At 38.6% G+C, this 21,173-nt stretch overlaps 1 protein-coding gene across 3 annotated transcripts in view; it reads right to left on the reverse strand.

Moving 5' to 3' along the window:
• Positions 1-5,905: 5,905 nt before the first annotated feature.
• Positions 5,906-21,173, reverse strand: part of ezrb (ezrin b) — a 34,100-nt gene continuing 18,832 nt past the window's right edge. For all 3 annotated transcript variants that reach the window (XM_006625919.3, XM_015350983.2, XM_015350991.2), the window contains exons 5-14: positions 20,852-21,126; positions 20,584-20,667; positions 19,828-19,974; positions 16,110-16,206; positions 13,813-13,976; positions 12,159-12,289; positions 11,071-11,231; positions 10,284-10,376; positions 8,198-8,443; positions 5,906-7,471 (exon numbers count right to left, since the gene is read on the reverse strand). In XM_006625919.3, coding sequence (XP_006625982.2) covers positions 7,307-7,471; positions 8,198-8,443; positions 10,284-10,376; positions 11,071-11,231; positions 12,159-12,289; positions 13,813-13,976; positions 16,110-16,206; positions 19,828-19,974; positions 20,584-20,667; positions 20,852-21,126 — 1,563 coding nt within the window. In that variant the 3' untranslated portion in view covers positions 5,906-7,306. The remainder of the gene's footprint in view (positions 7,472-8,197; positions 8,444-10,283; positions 10,377-11,070; positions 11,232-12,158; positions 12,290-13,812; positions 13,977-16,109; positions 16,207-19,827; positions 19,975-20,583; positions 20,668-20,851; positions 21,127-21,173) is intronic.

Genomic DNA, 21,173 nt, shown 5'->3' on the forward strand with positions numbered 1-21,173 from the left:
AAAACTCACATTGTCTTCTCCTTTGACTCTGGCTTTTGTTTGACAGCATTTCCTTCAACCCATGGTTGTATTAATAAATCAAGTTTAAGGATGTTTAGTCAATGAAAATGTATATATACCCAAACTTTTGAAACGAGGATTGGGGGACCACTGCGGTCTGCGCTTTTATACTATAGCATACTATAAATCGCAGGGTTCCTTTTTGCTGTTCAGAACTTACTGGAAGCTGCCTTGAGAAACTCTGAGTGATGGAGGATTCAGGAGACTATCAGGAATTCATCCGTTTCAGTTCCCTCAGTGAAATAGAGGACTGAAGAGTTGTATGGGAGAAGAGGAACTGAAGATCTTTGGGGACTAATCTCTGTGAAGGACTGTTTTTTGGGACTGAGTAGGCTTCTCTGAAAGGGGACCACCAATACATCTTAGAAGCCTGAGGAGTTCCAAAAGCCAGCAGTGGCAAATCACTGAAATGTGCATTCCTAAAGCGATATACTGGCTCAGGGCAACAGGTTGTGCCAGTATTCATCACACTCTGGAACTCTGGATATATAAGATATTAATTGCAAAAAAGGGCTAGGTTCTGTGGACAAAGGTATTCACATAATTACTCTACAAACCACTTCCTGGAAATTTCCAGTAAGTTTCCCAAGTCAAACACAAAAGCCAAGGATGGTCTAAAACATGGAAAATACAACGCAGACTGAAAAATCCTGTATTTAATTCTGATGCATACCAGCCAGATGAAATTCCTCAAGCAATTATTAGAAGAAGCTAGACAGATAATGCAGACCAACCTAGGGGCAAGTGTACATGCAGATGGAAATTGCAATTTTTTTTTTAACTTAATATAGGACATATACTGTAGTTCATGGATGTAAATTGAATTAATAGGGGATAAAACGTTCCCCGCTGTAGGAAAGATTGTTTTAGTTTCTTTTAAAGGTAATTTAAAGAGCACTGGAGAAAAGGCTGTTTAGAATAATGAGATAGCCAAAAACGGCAAACTGCAAGGAATATTAGTATTTCATTTTAAAATATGTGGAAACAAGTATATTGTGAAACTAGAAGCGCTACATTTGCTAACATCCCGAGTTACTAATGGCATGCTAAAGGAAAGGTCTAAGATTTGCACAATCCACAACAGAAACGCTATTGTATTTAAGCATTTTTAATGTAGTAGTAAGAATGTGAATGCAAACATTTCAATTTTTGAAAAACCAAATTCGTGTTAATTTAATTTCAAAGTGCAGATAACCTTGATGGTGCAGAGAGATTTGACGGTCCTGTTTCCAGTTTCAGAGTTTTGAAATATTCCTGCTGATGACCACAAATGACTCATCAAAACCTCAGAGAATTTAAATAACTTTCATTTGCCCTTTAAACAGGATTCTCTCGTTCATTTGTCAATCCAATCACTATAAATGAGAACAGTTATAAAATTGTGCTCAAAATGTAAACAAACCTGACTACAATATGTACCAGTTTGTCAGTTAATCTAAAGATGTAGAAACATCACCACGAAAATCAATCAAATCTAAACATCTTAGTACACAATAGCTAGTATTTTATTGTTAGAGGTGAAGCCAGACCACGACACCCGATTTATAATTTAGGTTTATGTGTGTGGCAAGGGCTGTCCAGAAGAACCGTAACCATATCTTCCAGGATAGCAGTGGCAAGAACCTCTCTCGGTCGATTCCGGTTGGCCGGGTACGCTCATTAACCGTCTTCTTATTTACCGGCGTTCCGACCCGGAAAACGACCGAGGCTGCTATCAGTCTTATTCCGCTATAAACTTTCACCTAATTTTTTGTGCAAGATGCTTCTTCTAAACTGGGTGGTCCTATAAAAGAACAACGTCCAACTGCCCCCAGGAACTGCTTTTACGCTGTAGGGAGCTAAACTCTCCAGCTGCAGGTAATTCAGTGATTTCACCGTGAGAATTTGAAAAATGTGACTCGCCTAAATGCGATAGCCCTGCCCCTTGGTGATTCACCCGTTCTCCCAACACCTGCTCTGCTACAGTTTACAGTTTAATATAAATCTATAATTTGAAGATAGATCTTTATTTCTAGATAGAGCACTTCTACAAACGAACAACAATAATATATGCGATCGCATATTAGCATAACGTCTGATGTTTTATCCTTAGATTTAATGGCAGGATTGTGTGGTGGGGTGTCAATGTTACCGCCTCATGACTCTTGGATCCTGGGAGTGATCCTCAGAGTTTTTGTGTTGTACTCGGCAGTAAACACATATAGAGGCACCTGTTCACCTGACCAGCATGTCTTTGTGGATGTGGGAGGAAATATGTGCATCAAGCAAAAACCCATATGGTCATAGACAGAACACACAAACCCCTCATAGAATGCAGGCTGGACTAGAATCAAACTCAGGGCTTAAGAGCTGTGAAGCATCAGTGATAATCCCCACACTTTATAATAACAATTCGGTAACCAAACACTATTTAAGTCTTATTTTTCACAGGAAGAAATTGGACATGATTAACTCATATAATGCAGCTGAAATACCATGAAAACACTTTTCATGCAACATGCTATTCCAGAGTAGTTTTGATTAAATATGCATTGTATGGCTTACCCTCTATGATTTTTACTTTTCAATGCACTACATAATGAGGTCTATATTTCTATAGTCATTTTAACATCTATATCTCACACATCCCCTTCACAGATTGCTTTTAAACAAGCGTTTGCCAGAAGCCCTGATGTGTAAGACCATCAGAAACAAATGCAGTCAATTATTCAGAAAGTTAAATTTGAGTTCATTTAGATTTAAATAATATGACATTGGTAAACAATAATGTTCTAAAGTGTGTTGACTGAAAATCTCACTTTCATGTTGTGCTACAATGATAAAAGCAAATTAAGTGTTAATAAGTGTAGTTATTTGTATTTAAGTATATTTGAGGTATCTCAGCTTCTGTTCAAATAATGCATATTTAGATAGTAAAAATATCTTTTACTTTATAACTGTTAACAGCAAGCTTTAGTTGTTATGATTTTTACAAGCAGCACTTCAGTAATAGCAATTTCTTATCATTAACAAAATGTGTATTTCTGCTCAGCACTCAGGAATATTAAACTACATTATATTAAAGTTCTATCACAAGCAGTATGCAGTCACAAAATATTTAAATTACAGTAGTAATCCTGCTCACACCAAGAGCACCCACAGGTTCAGACATTTTGTGTCTGTGCTTAGCTTAGACAAGATCCCTTTATTAGCCATATACACTTTCTTGCATTAGGAATTTGTATTTTCGCATACCCCTGCTTGCTTTCCATGAGACACACAGGCACACAGACGGGGAGAGAGAAGCTTTGGGTCAGAGCGCAGAGTCAACTTTTTATACGGCACCCCTGGAGCAACTAGGGTTAAGGGCCTTGCTCAGGGGCCCAACAGAGTAGGATTCCTCTGCCGGCCTCTGGACTTGAACCGGCAACATTCAAGCCACTGGGGCAGATCCTTAGCCACAGTGCTACTACTCTGTAAGAGCCATTAACACATTAGCACTTTTATTTTAAGGAACAAGTAATAGGTTTATTCCATGCTAAAAAGAGAAGTCTCCTGCTCCTACCCCTTGCTCTTCCTCTCTCCCAGATTTTGTTCTCCGGCTGCATTACCTTTGCTTACTGCCCTGTATTTCTCACACCTGAAGAAGGCTCCACATCTGAAACATGTTTTCTTTCTTCTCTTTTCAGCATGGAATAACCCTATTACTTGTTCCTTTGCAGCCTACGCCTGCTGACGCAGCTACCCACCTGAACTTTTATTTTAATGCATACTTAGTGTAGTGGCGAGGCTTATTAATAAGGCAGAATTAAGTGTTTCTGAGCTTTCCCAAATTAGGCCCCATTTCTCTGTTCATCTCTGTGGTGCAGCCACAGAGAGACTATTTATGCAGGGTGATTTAAGGTCCTAGGACAGCTCCCAAAGGGGGATGCACTTAGCTAAGCCTGGCTATCATGATCAATGGTCATCCATTGGCGCCTATTTGTCTAGGGAGTGCCAGATGGACATCTGGACTGCATTCCTAAGTGTCAGGAGTAAGTGACTCATATCTCACCTTGATCAACCAATCAGGGACTGGTAGAGCCGAGTAACCCACGTGGGACTCTGATGCCCATGGAACTTTCAGCCAATCAATGAGCTGAAGTTCCTCCAGGTAAAAACAGGCAACACAGAGAGCCTGAGAGATTCAGTGAGATTCAGTAAGATTCTGGAGAGGTTTCTGTGGACTGTTCTAAAGGGAATTCAAAGGAGAATTCCAGGGCAGGACGGCCCAGGAGCAGAAGGCTCCCAAGGGCAGGACATTCTCGCAGCGCGCCTCCTGACCATCCTGAGACTCAGCCCGGACAACCACGGAACGGCCAGTGTATCCGAGTGCCAGAACTTTCCTTTGTTCTAAGAGTCTACAGTGGAGGTTGCCAGAGAGTAACCAGCAGCAGGCCTCGTGAACAGGTCGGAACTGTGGACAGCTGAATCACTATTCAGAACTAGCTCTTCATCAGGAACGAACCGGTCCTCTTCCTGACTTACTGGGACCCACAGTCATCTTTTCTCCTGTGCATCAGCAGCGCACCATCGCAAGCCGCACAGCACAGCCTGGCTCCGAGCCAGAGAGCGCGGATTGGACAGCAACAGCCTGCAACTGTTTCTTTGAGCCCGCAGGAGATCTGAATCCCCAGAGATTGGATGAGTATTCAACTTCAATGCATTACAGCTCGAGAATTCAATTGCTATCCCAACCAGTTGATATCAATTTAATTCCTAAGAGTTATGTACTTGTTTTGAGTATCTAATGTAGAAGTTATAACCAAGTTCATTTACGAAACGGTCTTAATGAATGATATACTGAACGTATGTCCTCTTGATATGTGTAACACTTTGTAACTGACTGAATATACCTTTTGTATTCTGATAACCCTCTCGATAAGATCTGTTAGTTTTATATGCATATTCTATGTATTAATAAATGTATCCTCGTGTATTAGTACCTGTGTGTGTGCGTTGTTTGAGTTATGTCGCATGGTTGGATTCTAAAGCCATCAAAAGAATCAACTTTGTGATTTACTGCTACAATTAATAATTGTCTCAGTAAATGCCCAAACCCTACAGAACTGGTGCCTTCAGAGAGCCACTACATTTACATTTTGACTATGATTACATATTTGGCGTCCCTGAGCCGGTTTTCTCTTACATTAGAATACACAATACTTCAAGGTTCAGGACAAATTAGCTGTCACTTTAACAGGCTTGGAACCAGCCAGCAACAGGTAACATGAAAGAGTGTTTGAAGACGGTTAGCCGATCATGCCCAGTTGCACATTGGGGTGAATAGCTGTAAGAATAATAGTTGGGTGATGCAGAGAGCTGGGCAATCTCTGAGTGTTCTTCCAGACACCATGCCGCCTGTTAACATTAACTAAAGAAAGCAATAAAAGACCTCTGTTTTAGTCAGTACCCAATGTTTTTTGCTGTATAATATCTAAAATAAAATCAATATCTCTACTCCATGGTAAAAAAAAAATCCTGAAAACAAAATTCAATGCAAAGGATTTATTTTAGATTATGTATCTTAGATTGTCAACCTATAAAATGATTGAATAAAAAAATGAGGGCTGTAATGTTAAATTACAGTAACAGAACACGTATAAGTAAGCCAAACTCACAACAGAAATACAAATTCTGAACTTCCACAGATCCACTGAATTCTTAAGAACCCTCATGTGGAAGTGTGACTTAGATATTGTGATTTAGATATTATCCAGCTTTTTGTAGCTGCCAGTTTTGTAACTCGTCTGCTGCCTTGATTTCCAAATCAGGAAGTTCAATTGCACTCTATAGAACTAAAGCCTATGAGATTAATCCAGACAGCTTTCTTGCAGATCTTTATTGCCAATATATCAAAGAACAGCTTATTAAAACATTTGTCATGTTTAGATACAAGTAACACAGTACAGTAGGAAAGCAGTGCTGCCTGTACTTTTGTGACAGTGCTTACATTTTCTGTAACTACACCATTTTCAAAAAGGGTAAATTAGCCAAACATGATGAAAAGACAGCATTGTGTCATTCTCAATCTTCACGACAGAATCAATTAGGGGGAAAGCATTTCAGCTAACATCCAAGAAGGCTTGTCAGTGCTATTAGTCAGTACACACGCTCCTCCCTATATGCATCATTTCTCTTCGTGTTGGTAGACGTACAAATCCGATTTTCAAAAGTGTCTTTTGCATTGCTCTCTCATTACTGAACAATGATTACTCATGTGCAAAAAGGTGAAAAAAAAGTATATGAAGCCTTCAGTTTTGTAGTCTTTTTCCCCCCCCTCAAACGCTGATACATTGCAAAAACAATCAGAAACCTAACTAGAAATTTGCTAAATGTATATAAAGAGTTACATGCAGGTTGAATATTTTATTTAAAAAAGTAATAATTTACAAATTTCTTTAAGTGATCTAAAGTATACGTAAAACAAAACTATAATTAATTTGGTTGATAGAGGAACTTTATTATACAGCTTTAATATTGTAGTAAGATAGCAAAAATATACAAAGCAAGATGAAATACCCATTTATTTCTCTTGGTATAACCCATATATAAATACTAATCTATTAATGATTATCCGTTATCTCAATATTAAATATATGGATAGAAGTGTGTTCAAACATAATGGGGAAAAAAAAACCTTGTACACTCTCTTGCACATATAGGTAATGAATAATAGGTTTATACTGCTTGCTTCTCATCTTATTCTGAGTGGTCTCTGCAAAGACATTACCCTTTTCAAACTCCAGTTTCAATCCAATGAAAAGACATTAAACAATGGATTTATAGTACACACAGAACATCATTGTGTACATTACAGAATGCTGCTCTTCTGCTCAGCAATAGCTTTCAGATTCTACTTATTTTATGGCACACTATTTGTCTTTAACGTGAATTACTTTTAAAACTAACACCCCCATCAAAAACAGATATAGCACTAAGATTTAGATTGTTCCTAAAATATGCAAAACAAGGTTTGGCACCGAAATGATATAAAATTTCAACACAAGATTGTGCAATCAATCAATTATAAGCCCATATGTGCCCGTTATCACCAAAGCTGGTTTGCATTTGTACTGGAAAATTGTTCTCTTAATGCAGATGATTGGTGATGAGTAGTGGTTACAGATCTAGGAAGTTCGAGAAGCTCCTACAGTGACCACTCAGAAATCAGAAAGGTTGGAGATCTGCGCACTTTCCTGGGGGCCTGTGGCTGCCCTCAACGGCTTTACAAAGCCTCAAACTCGTCGATCCTCTGCTTGGTGTTGCCTTGCCGGATCTGTCGCAGCGTTTTGTACTTATCGCGGCCAGCCCTCACGTTCTCGGTGTGGATCAGATCGTTCTGGGTCTTCATAGTATCATCTCTGGCCTGGGCAAGCTCTGAACTTAAAGCCTAGGGGGAGAAAAAAATCTTCATCAGAAGAAAGAGCACCAGGTCGAGAAGAGGGCTTCTTACGTGACAGTTGTCCGTCACGGAAAGAGAAAAACCCATACAGTAACTCTCAAATTGTGGTACATTATGATAAATTATCTGCATCTTTTGAACAGTAAACGGGAAACACATAGAACAAGGAATCAGAATTAGCTGGGAGATGGGAGAAATTAGAAGGATTAATGTTATGTGCAATTATATTTTGTCAAATAAAGATAAAACTAAGAATTGTATAATTTAATGAATTGTATATTTGTATACTTTATGAATGTAAATTAAGTTTATCAATTCAAATATAAAGGATATTCTCACGCCAAGAAATATAAATATGAAATAATATATACATGTATATATGCATACTGTATGTATCTACACCTTTTAGATGCATTGATTATGTATTAAGTGTGTAATCCTTGCTTGTTTTGGGCAAGGAATGTGGGGGGTGAAGGGGATATGTTTTTGTGTCATTTTTTATTTTATAACTATTTCTATATTAATTAAATTAAAATCTAATCTAAATAATTATTAAAATGATTACTGTGCAAAATATTGGACGGCAATAAAAAACAAATATTAAGAAAAAAATATCCTGAAAAAGTTAGCTGCTGTAGCAATGCACAACGTTTGATTGCTTGCTAAGCTAAAGGCATCTTTGCCAAATTACAGCCCAGCGGCACCTCTACTCACCAGCAGTTGTTTGTGCACGCGCTCATTTTTCACGGCCTCTGTGATCCGCTCCTCCTCCTGGCGGTGGTCATTGATGCCCTCGGTCTGCAGGTCGGCGCTGTATGTGCTGTTGTTCTCCTCCCCGTCGTCCTGCTCATTTTCATCCACGTGCTCGTAGACCGGGGGAGGGGGAGGAGGAGGAGGGGCGCTCATTACCATGTGCAGCTCCTCTTTGGTCTTCATCAGGTCATCCTGGGCTTCCTTAGCCTGAGGAAAGGAAAGGTCACTCCGATTATGATAATTACAACTTAAATACACCTTTGCTTCTAAAGAGCCTATTCTTGATAGGAATACATTAAGAATGACAAAATACACCACAATGTTAAACAAATTGGTTGATACAATGGTACATTTTACAATGTACAGTAAGTCTATTAGGTATACAGCCCTCTTGTTAATAGCAATGCTATCGTACGTCTTAATTTTCATATACTAACTGCTAGTTAAGAGTTCTGTGTGGCCACGATCTTCTAAATTCAGAACAACTGACACTCTTCATATCAGTGGCTAAAATCAATTGTAAACTTGTGGAATTGCTACCTCAAATTATCGTTTTTTGAAGACTTTCTATTATGACAAATCTGTATTTAACTGTCCATTAGTAGACTAGTCTTCCCATTATGATAGCCTAAGTGAGGCGCATTGTTGTAACAATCTGTCTGCATTCTGATGTTTCACTTGTTTTTTGTGCTGCTGTGGATTTATTTCCTCCCCTCGGTATTTCTTGTACAAAGGGTTTAAAACTGAAATTTCTTGGCTAAATGAACATTATTTTGAAAAGAATAGAAAGGCAAATAAGTTTGTTTTATGTTTGCCTTTCACCTCTTGCAGATTTTAAACTACTCCCCTATTAGTATTTCTATGAGAAAATCCTTGACCTTGCATTGTTCCTTTATTTAGTGCCACAGAACAGAATGTTCTGTGAGTGCTGTACAGCATGGTTCAAGCGTCACAAAATAAAGGCGGCAGGTTCTTAGGAAAGCAAGAAACACAGGTTGTAACAACCTCTAGGAATGTTTCAACAGACGTCCTAAAGTAAGGCTAAAAAAACAGTAATAAATAGGTTGAATGAGACCACTTTTATTGTGAAATTCACCCGGCTCACATCTGGAGAATGATTTAATAGAAAGGTCTGTATTAAAGTGTAGAAATAAAAGCTACTGAAAAAAATAGCTTTATACAGAAAGATCGGCGCTATCATATTCATACTTATTAGACCCTTGTTTTTAAATGTACTATACAGTAGGTATCGGACCTAGAATAATTCAATTTTTTCCAATTGGAATTTGTCAGAGCATGTCAATTGTGATTATAAAAGTAAGCATGCTTCAACAAGATGTGTCTATCAAGCAAAATATATACCAAACTCAGATTTTCACATGCTTATTAATGCTTAATAATAATGGATTCCACCTCATAGAAATACATCTTTAAGGAATATATACAGGAAAATATCTGGGTTTATATAACAATTTCAGCTTTTAAGACAAGAAATATTGTTTAACTATGTACAATTTAATACAAATGTTACTATAGTATAAATACTTAAAACTGTAGTACACACACATTTTCAATCATGATTCAGACTGTTGTCCGTTGTTCAAAAGTTTTTCCTTGTTAGAAGTGCATTTAATCTGTGTTCATACAGACTATTTGTGATAGAGGTACTTGCCTTGTACCAATAGCTGCAAACTACCTGGACTGCCTTGGCACAGTGAGTCTTTAAAAATTCTTAGAGAATGTAGTAAGCAGAGTCTGTGTAGTAGTCTAACGCTCATAAGTCTAATAGTCTAGGTCAGGATCAACAGTTTCAACACCGTTCTTGAGGTACAGCCTCAAACATTGACAGTGATGACTGTTAAGTTGATGTGCTGCAAGTAAATCGTGCATGTCTGTGTTCTCTAATTACTCAAAGATTATTTAAAATATTTTCTTATTAAAAATGCTTTTCTTGAGCTCTTTGCCAGCAGAGTGAAGACAGGAAGGAGGCCCCTGCTGTTGAGAAGCAAACCGCCAGCACCCTGCAGTGCTGAGCGTCTTTACTCACCCTGTGCTGCCATGTGTCGGCCTCCTCTTCCTTGCGCTTCTTAGCCTCCTCCAGCAAAGAAATCCTGGCTGTGTATTCTGCCAGTTCCGCAGCCTATGGAAAAAACATTTTGCTTACCGTGGCCCTCGCTTTACTGTTTCTGGATTCCGTTTTCAAGTTAAAAGTGCTAAACCTCTGCCAATCACGAAACAAGATGAACTCCTCTTCACCCTCTATCGCAGCCGCCATCATTGCCTCAAAAATCCCTCAAGCAAAGCTTGCAGGCGATACTGTTCCACACATTTCAGTGCTGCTGTATCATAATGTAGCTTGCAGTAGATTTTTACCTGCTGTGAACGTATTTTCACTAGAAGTCAAATAATACTGCAGACCCTACATAAATGAATGTTGACATTTCCAAATAACTGTACAATGTCTAAAAGCATTCTAATTAATAATAAGAATGATCCTAAACCCAGAGAGAAGTCAATCTTTTTCACAACTGGACTCCAATGATGACTTAATGACTGTATATGTTTTTAGAAAATAAAAACCGAAGACAAAAAGCCGGGAGCTACACATTTCCATAATGTAAGAATCATTTCAACTTCATTTCTTTTGCTCAAAAGAAGTGAACTGTGTGACATGCTATGTGCTTCTCAAGGACAGATCAGTAAAGAGAGGTTGCTTGGCAGATGTCAGAAAGCAAAACTTCCAAGTCAAATGCCAAGTTTAAGAGAATACTCAAGGAAACCAGACAGCGAACAGGAGGTGTGCAGTTCCCTGCTGGCGGGGAAAACCTGCTCACCAGCTGCTCCTGGCTCTTCATCTGGTCCTCAGCCTGCCTGGCCAGCTCCTCCTTGGCGAGGAGGGCAGCCTGGCGCTCGGCCTCCAGCCGCGCAGCGTCCTCCTCCGCCCTCCTCCTCTCATGCTCCAGCTGCATGGCCCTCTGCATCTGCTCCTGCAGGTCTGCAAAAGCACACGCAGACCCTCAGCGACGCCCAGCGGCAGAGCACGATACCGCGCCGCTGCACCCCCACTGGCTTCGTGAGGGGACACGGTGGGCATCCCCACTCGTTCTCGCGCAGCACAGCGAAATGTGCTTCCAGGTGGGAACTGGGCCAGGTGACATCATTGAAACTGGAGTTTTACTGGATTTACAATTTAATGTGCAAGGATACTTGTGTATAGCAGTCTCAACCATATTTACAGCACACTGGACCAAATAGTAGAGCTGTAACCAGCACAAGTGTTAGGAATCTAATAAATTAAATTATAATAAAAAGGGGGGCTATTTTATAAGGCAGATGCAGTAAGTCTGATAAAAATAATATTTTAGTGTACTTGCACAGGAGCACTGAGGGCATAATGCTGTCAGACAAGTTACCAAAATCCTCTATGTGACTAAAAGGCATTAAAACAGTATGTTCAAGGTGAAAATCCTGTCAAAGAAACTACAAGAATTTGTTGTTGTTTTTTTACCCCGACTGGGACATGGTAGTGGAAAAAAAATTATTCCAAAAACAAGTGGTCCACAGAATTTACCAGATCGCTTGATCAGATAGATTTCTGATGCATATGTCTACTTTGGGAAAGTAACGGCCTGGCCAGGCCCTCTCCTCATCCCAGGACATTTTCTGTACATCACTGTAGTACAGTAAAAGAATACCAATAGCAAACCTGTGCCTCATGGCCTCATGTACCCCAGTGTTTTAAATTGCATAATTAACTTACTTAATTTTTAACACCATAAACACCACAAGGCATAAATGTGAAGCCACAATTTTATGCTTATTTTTTCACAGAAGACTAAAAAAAAAAACGATCTTCAAATTATTTTTGCAACCCATACAGAGATAGCAGACATACACTTTCTAGACACTCCATGGCCCTTACCTTTCTCTGCCTTCCTTGTCTTCTCCTCAAACTGGTGCAGCCTTAACATCAGCTCCTGCTTCTCCCGCTCCATCTGCTCCTTCTCCTTTTCTATGGCCTCCCTTTTCTTCTTCTCGTTCTCCAGCTGGGCTCTGCAGATAAGAAACCCCAGCATTGACAAAGCACCAGGACACAATAAATCCAGAAAGTGACAGGTGCTAACACACACACACAACAAAGCAAACGCACCCCTGTATAAAGAGTGCAGGGTGCTGCTGAGACTACACTCCCACCAACTGGGGTTTTTAGTTGTTCTTGGCTGGACTCGAGGGACACTGGTGACCATCAAGTTAATCTCCACAGCAGTGCTGATATAACTCCACACCGACAGTCACTTTTGGCACCCTTGTGCACTCATTCATTGCAATTAAGTGTATTTTCAATATAATGAAGGATTTTTAAAAAAAAGAACAATTCTAATGTATTCGGCTTTCTGTACATCAGTCTAATAAGATTTTCACCAAACATTTTTATTTTCAAACACTAATCAAGAAGTCAAATGCTATTACTACTTATAATAATATAAAACTTGAGTCAGAATTCAGGCCAATAATAAGATCAGATTAAGCTAATCAGGTTGTTACTAAAGGTTGTTGTGGTGAGTAATCAAATTCTGGTACGCAGGGAATTAATTATAACTCTATTAAAATTATCCTTTGAAGAAAAATATATAATGTTGCCGTATTCCAATTTTCAGACAGTACTTATCTTTGTAAGCTATACGTCCAATGTAGAAAAAATCTTACTATTACTCATTACACTTACCATATTAAAATCATACTACTAAATAGTTATGAGCCATATAGGCACCAAGTAAAAGTAAAATGCAACCAGGATCCTATTTATTTTCTGAAAGGGTAGACAAAATGAAGGAATGAATATGTATCCATACCTTCTATACATAAATACAGTTTTAAGCTGCTCATGAATTATTGAGATGATCAATATACAAATACATTTCTCATCTTACAATTGTACCGTCACAATACAATTTATTGTATGTCATTTACTCAATTATCTTTGAGGAGGAAAAACTAATATTTTCAATCTGTGCAAATATTAGTAAAGAAAACCATGTTGAGCATTTACACAAAGGTTCATGTTACTCTTCCCATGTGGTATTGTAAAAACAATGGTTTTGATGACCTTTGAATACAATAAAGTAAGAACAAACTGTAATGAGAGTCTTCCTGTGCTCTGAAAGCCATATTTCAGCTCCCCTCTGTCGCCAGACACGCAAACACGAAAAGGGGCACTGTTCGTGAACGGTTGAATAGATCATCTAGTCTGCTGTGTGTGTGCTTGAAGAATGGCAAGCAAAAAATGTGTCAATCACAAATGTATATTCCCCAAATGAAACTCAAGGATACAAAGGCAAGATTTTTTTCCCCAACAGTGCAGTATTAAAGTCCTGAGCTGGAAGCTACCAGTGAGTGGCTATGGACTAAAGAATAAAAAAAAAATTAGACCTCAAGACTAATTGTTAATTATTCTAATTAGACTAATGACTTATAATTAATTTTCCTCACTTAGTATCACATGTGCAGTGGCTCCTAGTGAATTGTATGGTGAGAAGTGAATCGGGGTCTAGAAAGACAGAACAAGTGCACAGTACCTCTCTAGCTGTCTCTGGTGCTTCTCCTCACGGGCCTGGGCCTTCATCTGTTGAACCTCGATGGTGTCAGGCTTACGGCGGCGCATGTACAGCTCATGATTCCCCATGCACAGCTGCAGGATGCGCTTGTTGATTCGCAGACGGGGAGCGTAGAACACAAAGTCCTGAGAGACACGCAGAGCAAATACACAAATTAAAGGCGACAAACAATGAGCCTTTATTCAGGCCTGCCTGAATTCCCACCTTCATGTTTCACCTTCCTACCTTTCAATCTTTATTCCCTATTCAAACTTAAATTTGCCTCTGAAATTCTTATATTGCACCTACACCTGTTACCACAGGACAAATACTGTATGGCTACAGATCCAAGTTTTTACTTCCAGTCAAAGAGATCACATCTAAATACCAAATCAGCTTATTTAAACTAGGATATGAACCACGAATCTCCACACTACTATCAAGATACTGAACTGGCGATGTAATGCTCCTGTTGGCAATTAAGATACCTTCAGGATATTTCCTTTAACTTTTCTTGATTAAAGGCACAAATTCAATCAGCTGTTGTTCAATGGTATTTGTCCAGACAGCATACTACACAAGCCTGATGATCTGGAGTAATAGATTTCAAGATCACACATCGGCAGAAAATATTTCATTATTACGCCTTTTGATGCTTAAATTGTAACCAATATATAGTAAAAGAAAAGCTTGTAGAGCTCTCAGGCACCAGCCTGTGAAGAGCATTTCTCTTCCATGTCCTTCAGGTGGCACTCTTGTACTGTAGCATTCAAAACATGCTCCTACTATCTCCAGCCAGACCAGTTATTAAAAGTAAGCAGTATGTTTGGAAACAATCTGTCGTTTCAGTGTTTGAGGCATGGGGGAAAAAATGAAAATCTGATGACAGGACTAAATAAGCCTGCCATTGCTTTTAACACAGTTTATTAAAACTGATCAATGGTTTAAAAAAATCTCATTATTCATAACGAAATCTTCTGTTATTTCTGAACATTTATCAGATCTGGTGGTGGTAGTGGAACAACTGTGCAAATACAGAATTCAAACAGATATTAAAGGACACTGACAATTTACTATTTACAAAAATAGTATAACAAGCCCTTTGCATTAAGAACCAGTGTGAAGAGACTGGTTAATTGATGACAAAACCTCTACCCTCTGAGAGGGATAGGAAATGTCACCTGTGCGCTGACCCTAAGCCACCGTACTTTACTGGCTAAACTGATATGATTTGGAGTCATTACAATTCTGCTTGTTCAGTTGAATAGCTGTAATCTTCTCTTTTAGGTAAAGTCATAAGACTCCTGGTACGTAAAGAGACGATAAACTCTGCATATTCATAGCATTCCCAAGGTATCCCACATGAACAGCAAGCGAACTACCATATCAAATGCCCTATCTGTAAAAGCACATTTTGGACCATGGCCAGGTTACTGTTGACATTGTTAAATAGACTTGCCATTGTTTCAGCTGATCACATGGATATGTGAAGAGAACAGCAGCAAAAGCAGTTATTTTTATATGACACCAACATATTTATGCATTTTTATCCAAATTGTGCTCATATTCTAGATGACAGTTTTATAGAGATTTACAGAAGTCTTAGAAACCCTAATGATCGCCCCTTCCTAAATAAGGAATGATTTCCCGCATTTCTATGGAAACTTCAGTACACCAGACTTTAAAAAAATCTGTAGGCCCTTCAGCAAAGCTGCTTTAAAGCTGTAAGAATCATGGATACAATAGTTTTTACTTGGACTGAAGAACAGGACTTTCAAGTATATAAATATCTATATTTACCAACTTGAAATGCTTTTAGCATTCACTTTAGGAAATAAAATAGCTGCAATTACTGTCTTAATTCATGTTGCTGAAATTACTTCCCACTCTCAGCAGTGCAGGTTACTAATTCACAAGGACACCCTTCATCAAGTAAAAAGAAAAAGCATTTTATGGATTTCAATGTTCTTTTCCCCCCTCCGTTTTCCACATTGTTTCCCATTCTCAGTATATGTGGCATGTTCAGCAGCTTTCACTGCTGAGCAGTGAGTTTCTCTCACTGTTGGACTCATTTAACAGAACAACTGAAGGTCAAGCCTGTGAAAAACATTGCTACATACAGTATCTGAATACAACTTCATGAATGCATAACCTACATCTCTTCGACATATTTCCTGCATTCTACAGAAATATTACATAGATAAAATATGTAGTAATCCTTATTTGTACAGACCACCTGCCTTGTGTTGTTGAATTGTCCAAAAATGTATTTTACTTACTGGAGACTTTTTGTCAATGGGTTTTATAATAAACTTCTTGTCATTGAAGGAGATGTTCCTAATTTCACTCCAGGGAAATCCAATCTTTGGAGTCAGTCTGGAAGAAGCAAATTAAAATTAAAACCTAAAAAAGGGCTAAGAAAATCATGCCGAATATATAAAATATAATAAGGACTTATGTACTCCACGGGAGGGGGGCAAACACACTCATGATTATACAAGAAGGTATTCATTATGAAAGACACACACTTCTTTAACAGAACACAGGTTATAAAAGTTTTCAAAAAGCCTTGAACATCCAATTCATACTGAACAAAATTGAGTTCTACATGTGTCTTAGCTTGTAATATCATCATGACACTCGATATCATTATTTATTAGTTTGATAGCCAAGCTTTTCATTTCAATATACATTTCCCAATTATATTTCCCTTTGTGACATTTCTAAACACAGCTAATCTGAGATGTTCCCTCAAAGGAAATTAAACGAGCAGTAAATTCAAGAGTCTGGGGTGTGGCTTATCAAGGCACAGTGGTACTGTAGCTCTTTAATTACACTACTTCAGAGTTTTGTTCTTAACACCTTCCAGGATCATCTTGTTTTTTCAAAAGCTTAAATAGTCCTTATTCTCTAAGGAATTCTGGAATACCAGACCTGAAATGAAGAATGCATAATAATATGTATTAGGATGCCTTGAATTACACTGCATTATTAGAAACGTTCACTATCCCATTTAACACCTATAAAAGAAACTTTTATGCCACCTGCATCATGAAACCAAATATAAAGGCACCTGTCAAATGTTTCAGCATTCACTTTGTAGTTAATGACAAACATAAGCTAAAATTAGAAAGCATGGTGACAGTGGTTGACATTGTTGTCTCATAGCATTGCAGCACTGGTTTCAGTTAATAGGCTAGTATCTGAATGGAGTTTGTATGTTCTCCTCATGTTCACATGGGTTTCCTCCCACAGTCCAAAGACACGCTGGTGACGTCAGGGACAATTGGCCCTGGTGTGAATGTATTTGTCTGTGTCTGTCTGCCCTGTGATGGACTGGCTGCCCAACCAGGGGGTATCCTGCCTTGTGATGGTTGCTTGCCGAGACAGGCTCTGTCTCCCAAGGAGTCATGCCACCAAACAGAATGGTAGGCCTTAAAAAAGAGAAATATTAAAAACAAGTATGTCCAGTCTTTAAAGAGTTAAGATAAGCAAGATTGTTTTCTCTCAGGAAGGAGCATTGTATGACTCCTGGCGCACACAGGGCCTGGTTTTATGCTAGCCCCACATTCTGGAACGCTGTACAGCTTGATAAACCAGTCTGGGTATCCATGGTGACTACTGAGGGCATGTGGGAGAGAGACATTCATTATACCGCTCTCTCAAAAGTCGCTGTTAAGCTAAAAAGAGATGGACAAATCTGTAGTGACTAAGGGTTACTGCTCTTCCAGAATGTGCCCTTCGCCACTCAAGGGAAGCATTAGCTTGTCACATCCATGTTCAAATTTATTAATGTATCCATAACAATATTTGGGCAGGCCTTAATGTTTACACACCATGACTTAAAATTTTAAAATCTAAATATATTGATCCATTTAGTAGATCCATTTGCCCTCTTGAGATAAATCAAATTGAAGGCAAATACATATTATGAACCCTAAATACACTTTAAATACACCCTTTGTATCAGAAACAGCACCTTGTTTGTAAACTACATACATCCTAATTTAAAAACTTGTAGTTTATCTGTATATCTGAATATCTGTAGAAGTAAAAGAAGGCCTTCTTCAAAATTCTGCTCTCCATTGTGGCATAGATATAAAGCATTTTAAACATATCAAGTCTGCAATGTGACATAACATTATATAAAACCCAATTAGCCAACAACAATGAATTTGAATTTAATTTTGGACAAACCCACCAAGCAGAAATTTTAAATGACTGCAAGTTACCCCTTAAGTCCTTAACATTGTATCTCCATGGAAATGTAAAGAGCTTCAGGAAAAGAGGAAAAATGTTTTAAAAGCCTGAAACGTGTGTTTTATGGTAACCTATTGTTAGTTTACCACAATCCATTAAAATATAAATCGTCAATGAAACATCTTTATTTGTAGCTTCAACCTCCCACTTAAAAGCAACATGGAATTTGGAGCTCAATGGGTAAAAAATTTAAAAAATGAAACAGAAAATATGATTGTTTCCTTGTACTCATGTTTAAAAAATGTATATCCTCAATTTCGCAGAGTATAATGTATACTGACTGCTCTGCAATGTTCTGTAAACCTTGAGCTGATCTCCTAGTTCACTATGACAGATACACATTAACATCTCAGAAACGATAAAGATACAGTATATGAAACTTCATTTCTTGTTCAACACATCGGTGTACATATTCATTCATAATCAAATCTCTGTTTTCGCCATAGAAAAGATCGTATTCTTTCACTGTCCCACCTCACACCTATGAATGTAAAGTGTTAAGCACAATGCCAACTACATCTTGATTTCACGCCTGATATTACTCTACAATCATAAGGACAGAAATCTCAACGAGTCTATCTAATCTCCGCTCTCTGGTTCATATGCGAGTTCTAGAGCAGGGAACTCTTTTAAAAAAGGTATAATATAATCTCTTTAATGTTCTGTGAACTTTGTGTTGATCTCCTCGTAAACTGGTTGTAATTATAAAGTAATGTATATCTGGGCATGAGACAAACTCCTTTCGTCTGTTGTTTGAAGTATGCTGAGCTCTTCTTGTAGAGATAAGAGAAGATTCCAATACGCATCAGATCTTATATTTTGCATGGGTTATGAAGTTGTAGAGAAGTATATCTCAATTTCATAATGCCTTTGGCATTTATATGACACACTTAATGAAGATTTACTATTTTCTTTGAAGTTATTAAAGAGATGCACTGCTTTGAAATTATAAAGCATCTTAGGCTGCAACTGTTAACATCTTCTACATCCTAAAAAATGTATTTTGTCCATTTTGGAAAATTCCATATGAGCTTTATTCTGCTTCTTGCAATTGGTGTGTGTCTGTGAAACGAGGAAAAGGTCCGAGAAGATATGATGTTCAATGGAACAAAACGGTTTCAGGTAAAGCAGTGTCAACATCCTGTGACAAGTGAAAGGCAACTTGGCACACTGTGGTGCCGGGAAGGGTCAATGACTGAAAGAGCATGACTGACAGGACCAACAAGTTCAAAAACCCCAGGCTGGCATGAGAACTGAACAACATCCGACAGAGCTTGTGAAAAATATATATGTGCTTGAAAGCTCTTGAGCCGCTAGGCCACCTTGCGTGACATTGGCAGTAGTCATACACTGCACAAAATCCCCACACAGTCGGACACGCTTAAGGAAAAATGAATACGTATGAACATTCATTTATTTATATCATTGGGTCAAACCAGGTTTTCATACACTGAAATAAGTTTGTCCTGGAATGAGCAGACCAGCAGCTTGGCAGAAACCACATACTTCAGAAACATAAGTATGATCAATGAGGACAATGAGGAATGGAGCAAGAATTCTCAGACTGGAGAAAGGAATATTCTAGATTCTTGCTCAAATCTTCTACTATCCTGGTCTAACCCAGCCAAGACTGACTGGGCAGCTAATGAGAAAACTAAGGCTAGCCCTTTAAGCTGCTGTATCATGATTACTAAAAAAAATGTAAATCACAGAGCTGAACTGAAAAGTGAAGCTTACTTGTCATCCTTCTCATAAATATTAAGACCTAGGGCATCAACTCCCAGCCAGAGGTCTGTTCCTTTTTTGTTTTTGATGTCAAAGTAGTTTACTCCATACATCTCCAAATCCTGGGCAATCTTCAGGTATTCCAACATGGCATCTTCCCTGTTCAAATATAAGTAACATTGAAGTGACTGGTTGTAAATTCAAAGCCTTCCCTGTTAAGCGTAAACATTATTTTGAAAGGGTCCCAGTCTGTATAGCAAAGCCAATTCAGTCTTAATCATAAATATTATTTATAACATTATTCTACAATAACAGGAAAGGATGAATATTTTCATTGCAGATGGTTTTACTTTTTTCATTGCTTTTCAAATTAAGTAGCATAATAAAAACATATATAATTATTATTACCAGACATCATAGCTCTCATTATAAATCGAAGTTTTCCACTCCCATAATACACAGCACACATTAAAACTCAAGAAGATGCAAGGTCCTTTTTGAGATGCTTGTGTGTAAATACCGGTCTGGGTTACCTTCTTGGGTAAAAACCTTTTTATTTTTAGGTCATTATCCTGAATCTCAATCTCATTCACTAACTGGATTATTCAACAACATTGGTGCAAGAACTCAATTATCAGCAACAACTTTTATGACCCGTGTGAAGGGAGTATGTAGCATGTCATCAAACACAGGCTCAACGCTTTACTCAAGGACAACGTAACGAGAAGAAGGGTGACTGCTGGGCACAGTTATGGCATCTCAACCTACTTCAGCATTCCACGATGTTCTTCATGCCACACCTGAATACGTTCTTCCCACTGTTCTCTGGAAAGCTTGTGCTGTTCCAGAACACTGCAGAGAGAAAGACCAATTAATAAGGAATGAAATGAAAGCACAGTGGCTGTGTGTGGTAGTGGTGGTGGGGGGAATTTAAAAAATAGCCAAAGAAGAAAGGCGACCCCCCTCTTGAGGGGCTGGAAGAAGCTCGAGCCCATTCAATCGCATTAAAGCACAACGCAGAGGGCCCAACACTCACCGCTGAGGTAGAAGACGGTCTGATGCCAGGTATCCAGATTTGTGAACTTCCTTAGAGAAGTCCCCATACTTGGCTTGAACTGCATAGGAGGCCAGGAGAACAGCAGTCTCTGGGGGGCAGTAGACCTCGTCACTGAGGATCCCCTCCTTCACCTGCAGGAAGAACAGCTTCTGGGTGATGTCCTGGATCAGCTCCTCGGAAACGTCCTCGGGGAAGAATTTGGCACGGAATTTGAACTGAAACGGGTTTTCCTTCTTCACATCCTGCGCTGATACCTGGACGACAAGAGAAAAGATAGAGAAAGAAGAAAGAAAGAGAGAGG

The sequence above is a fragment of the Lepisosteus oculatus genome, chromosome 2, assembly GCF_040954835.1.
Source record: "Lepisosteus oculatus isolate fLepOcu1 chromosome 2, fLepOcu1.hap2, whole genome shotgun sequence".
Classification (NCBI taxonomy): Eukaryota; Metazoa; Chordata; class Actinopteri; order Semionotiformes; family Lepisosteidae; genus Lepisosteus; species Lepisosteus oculatus.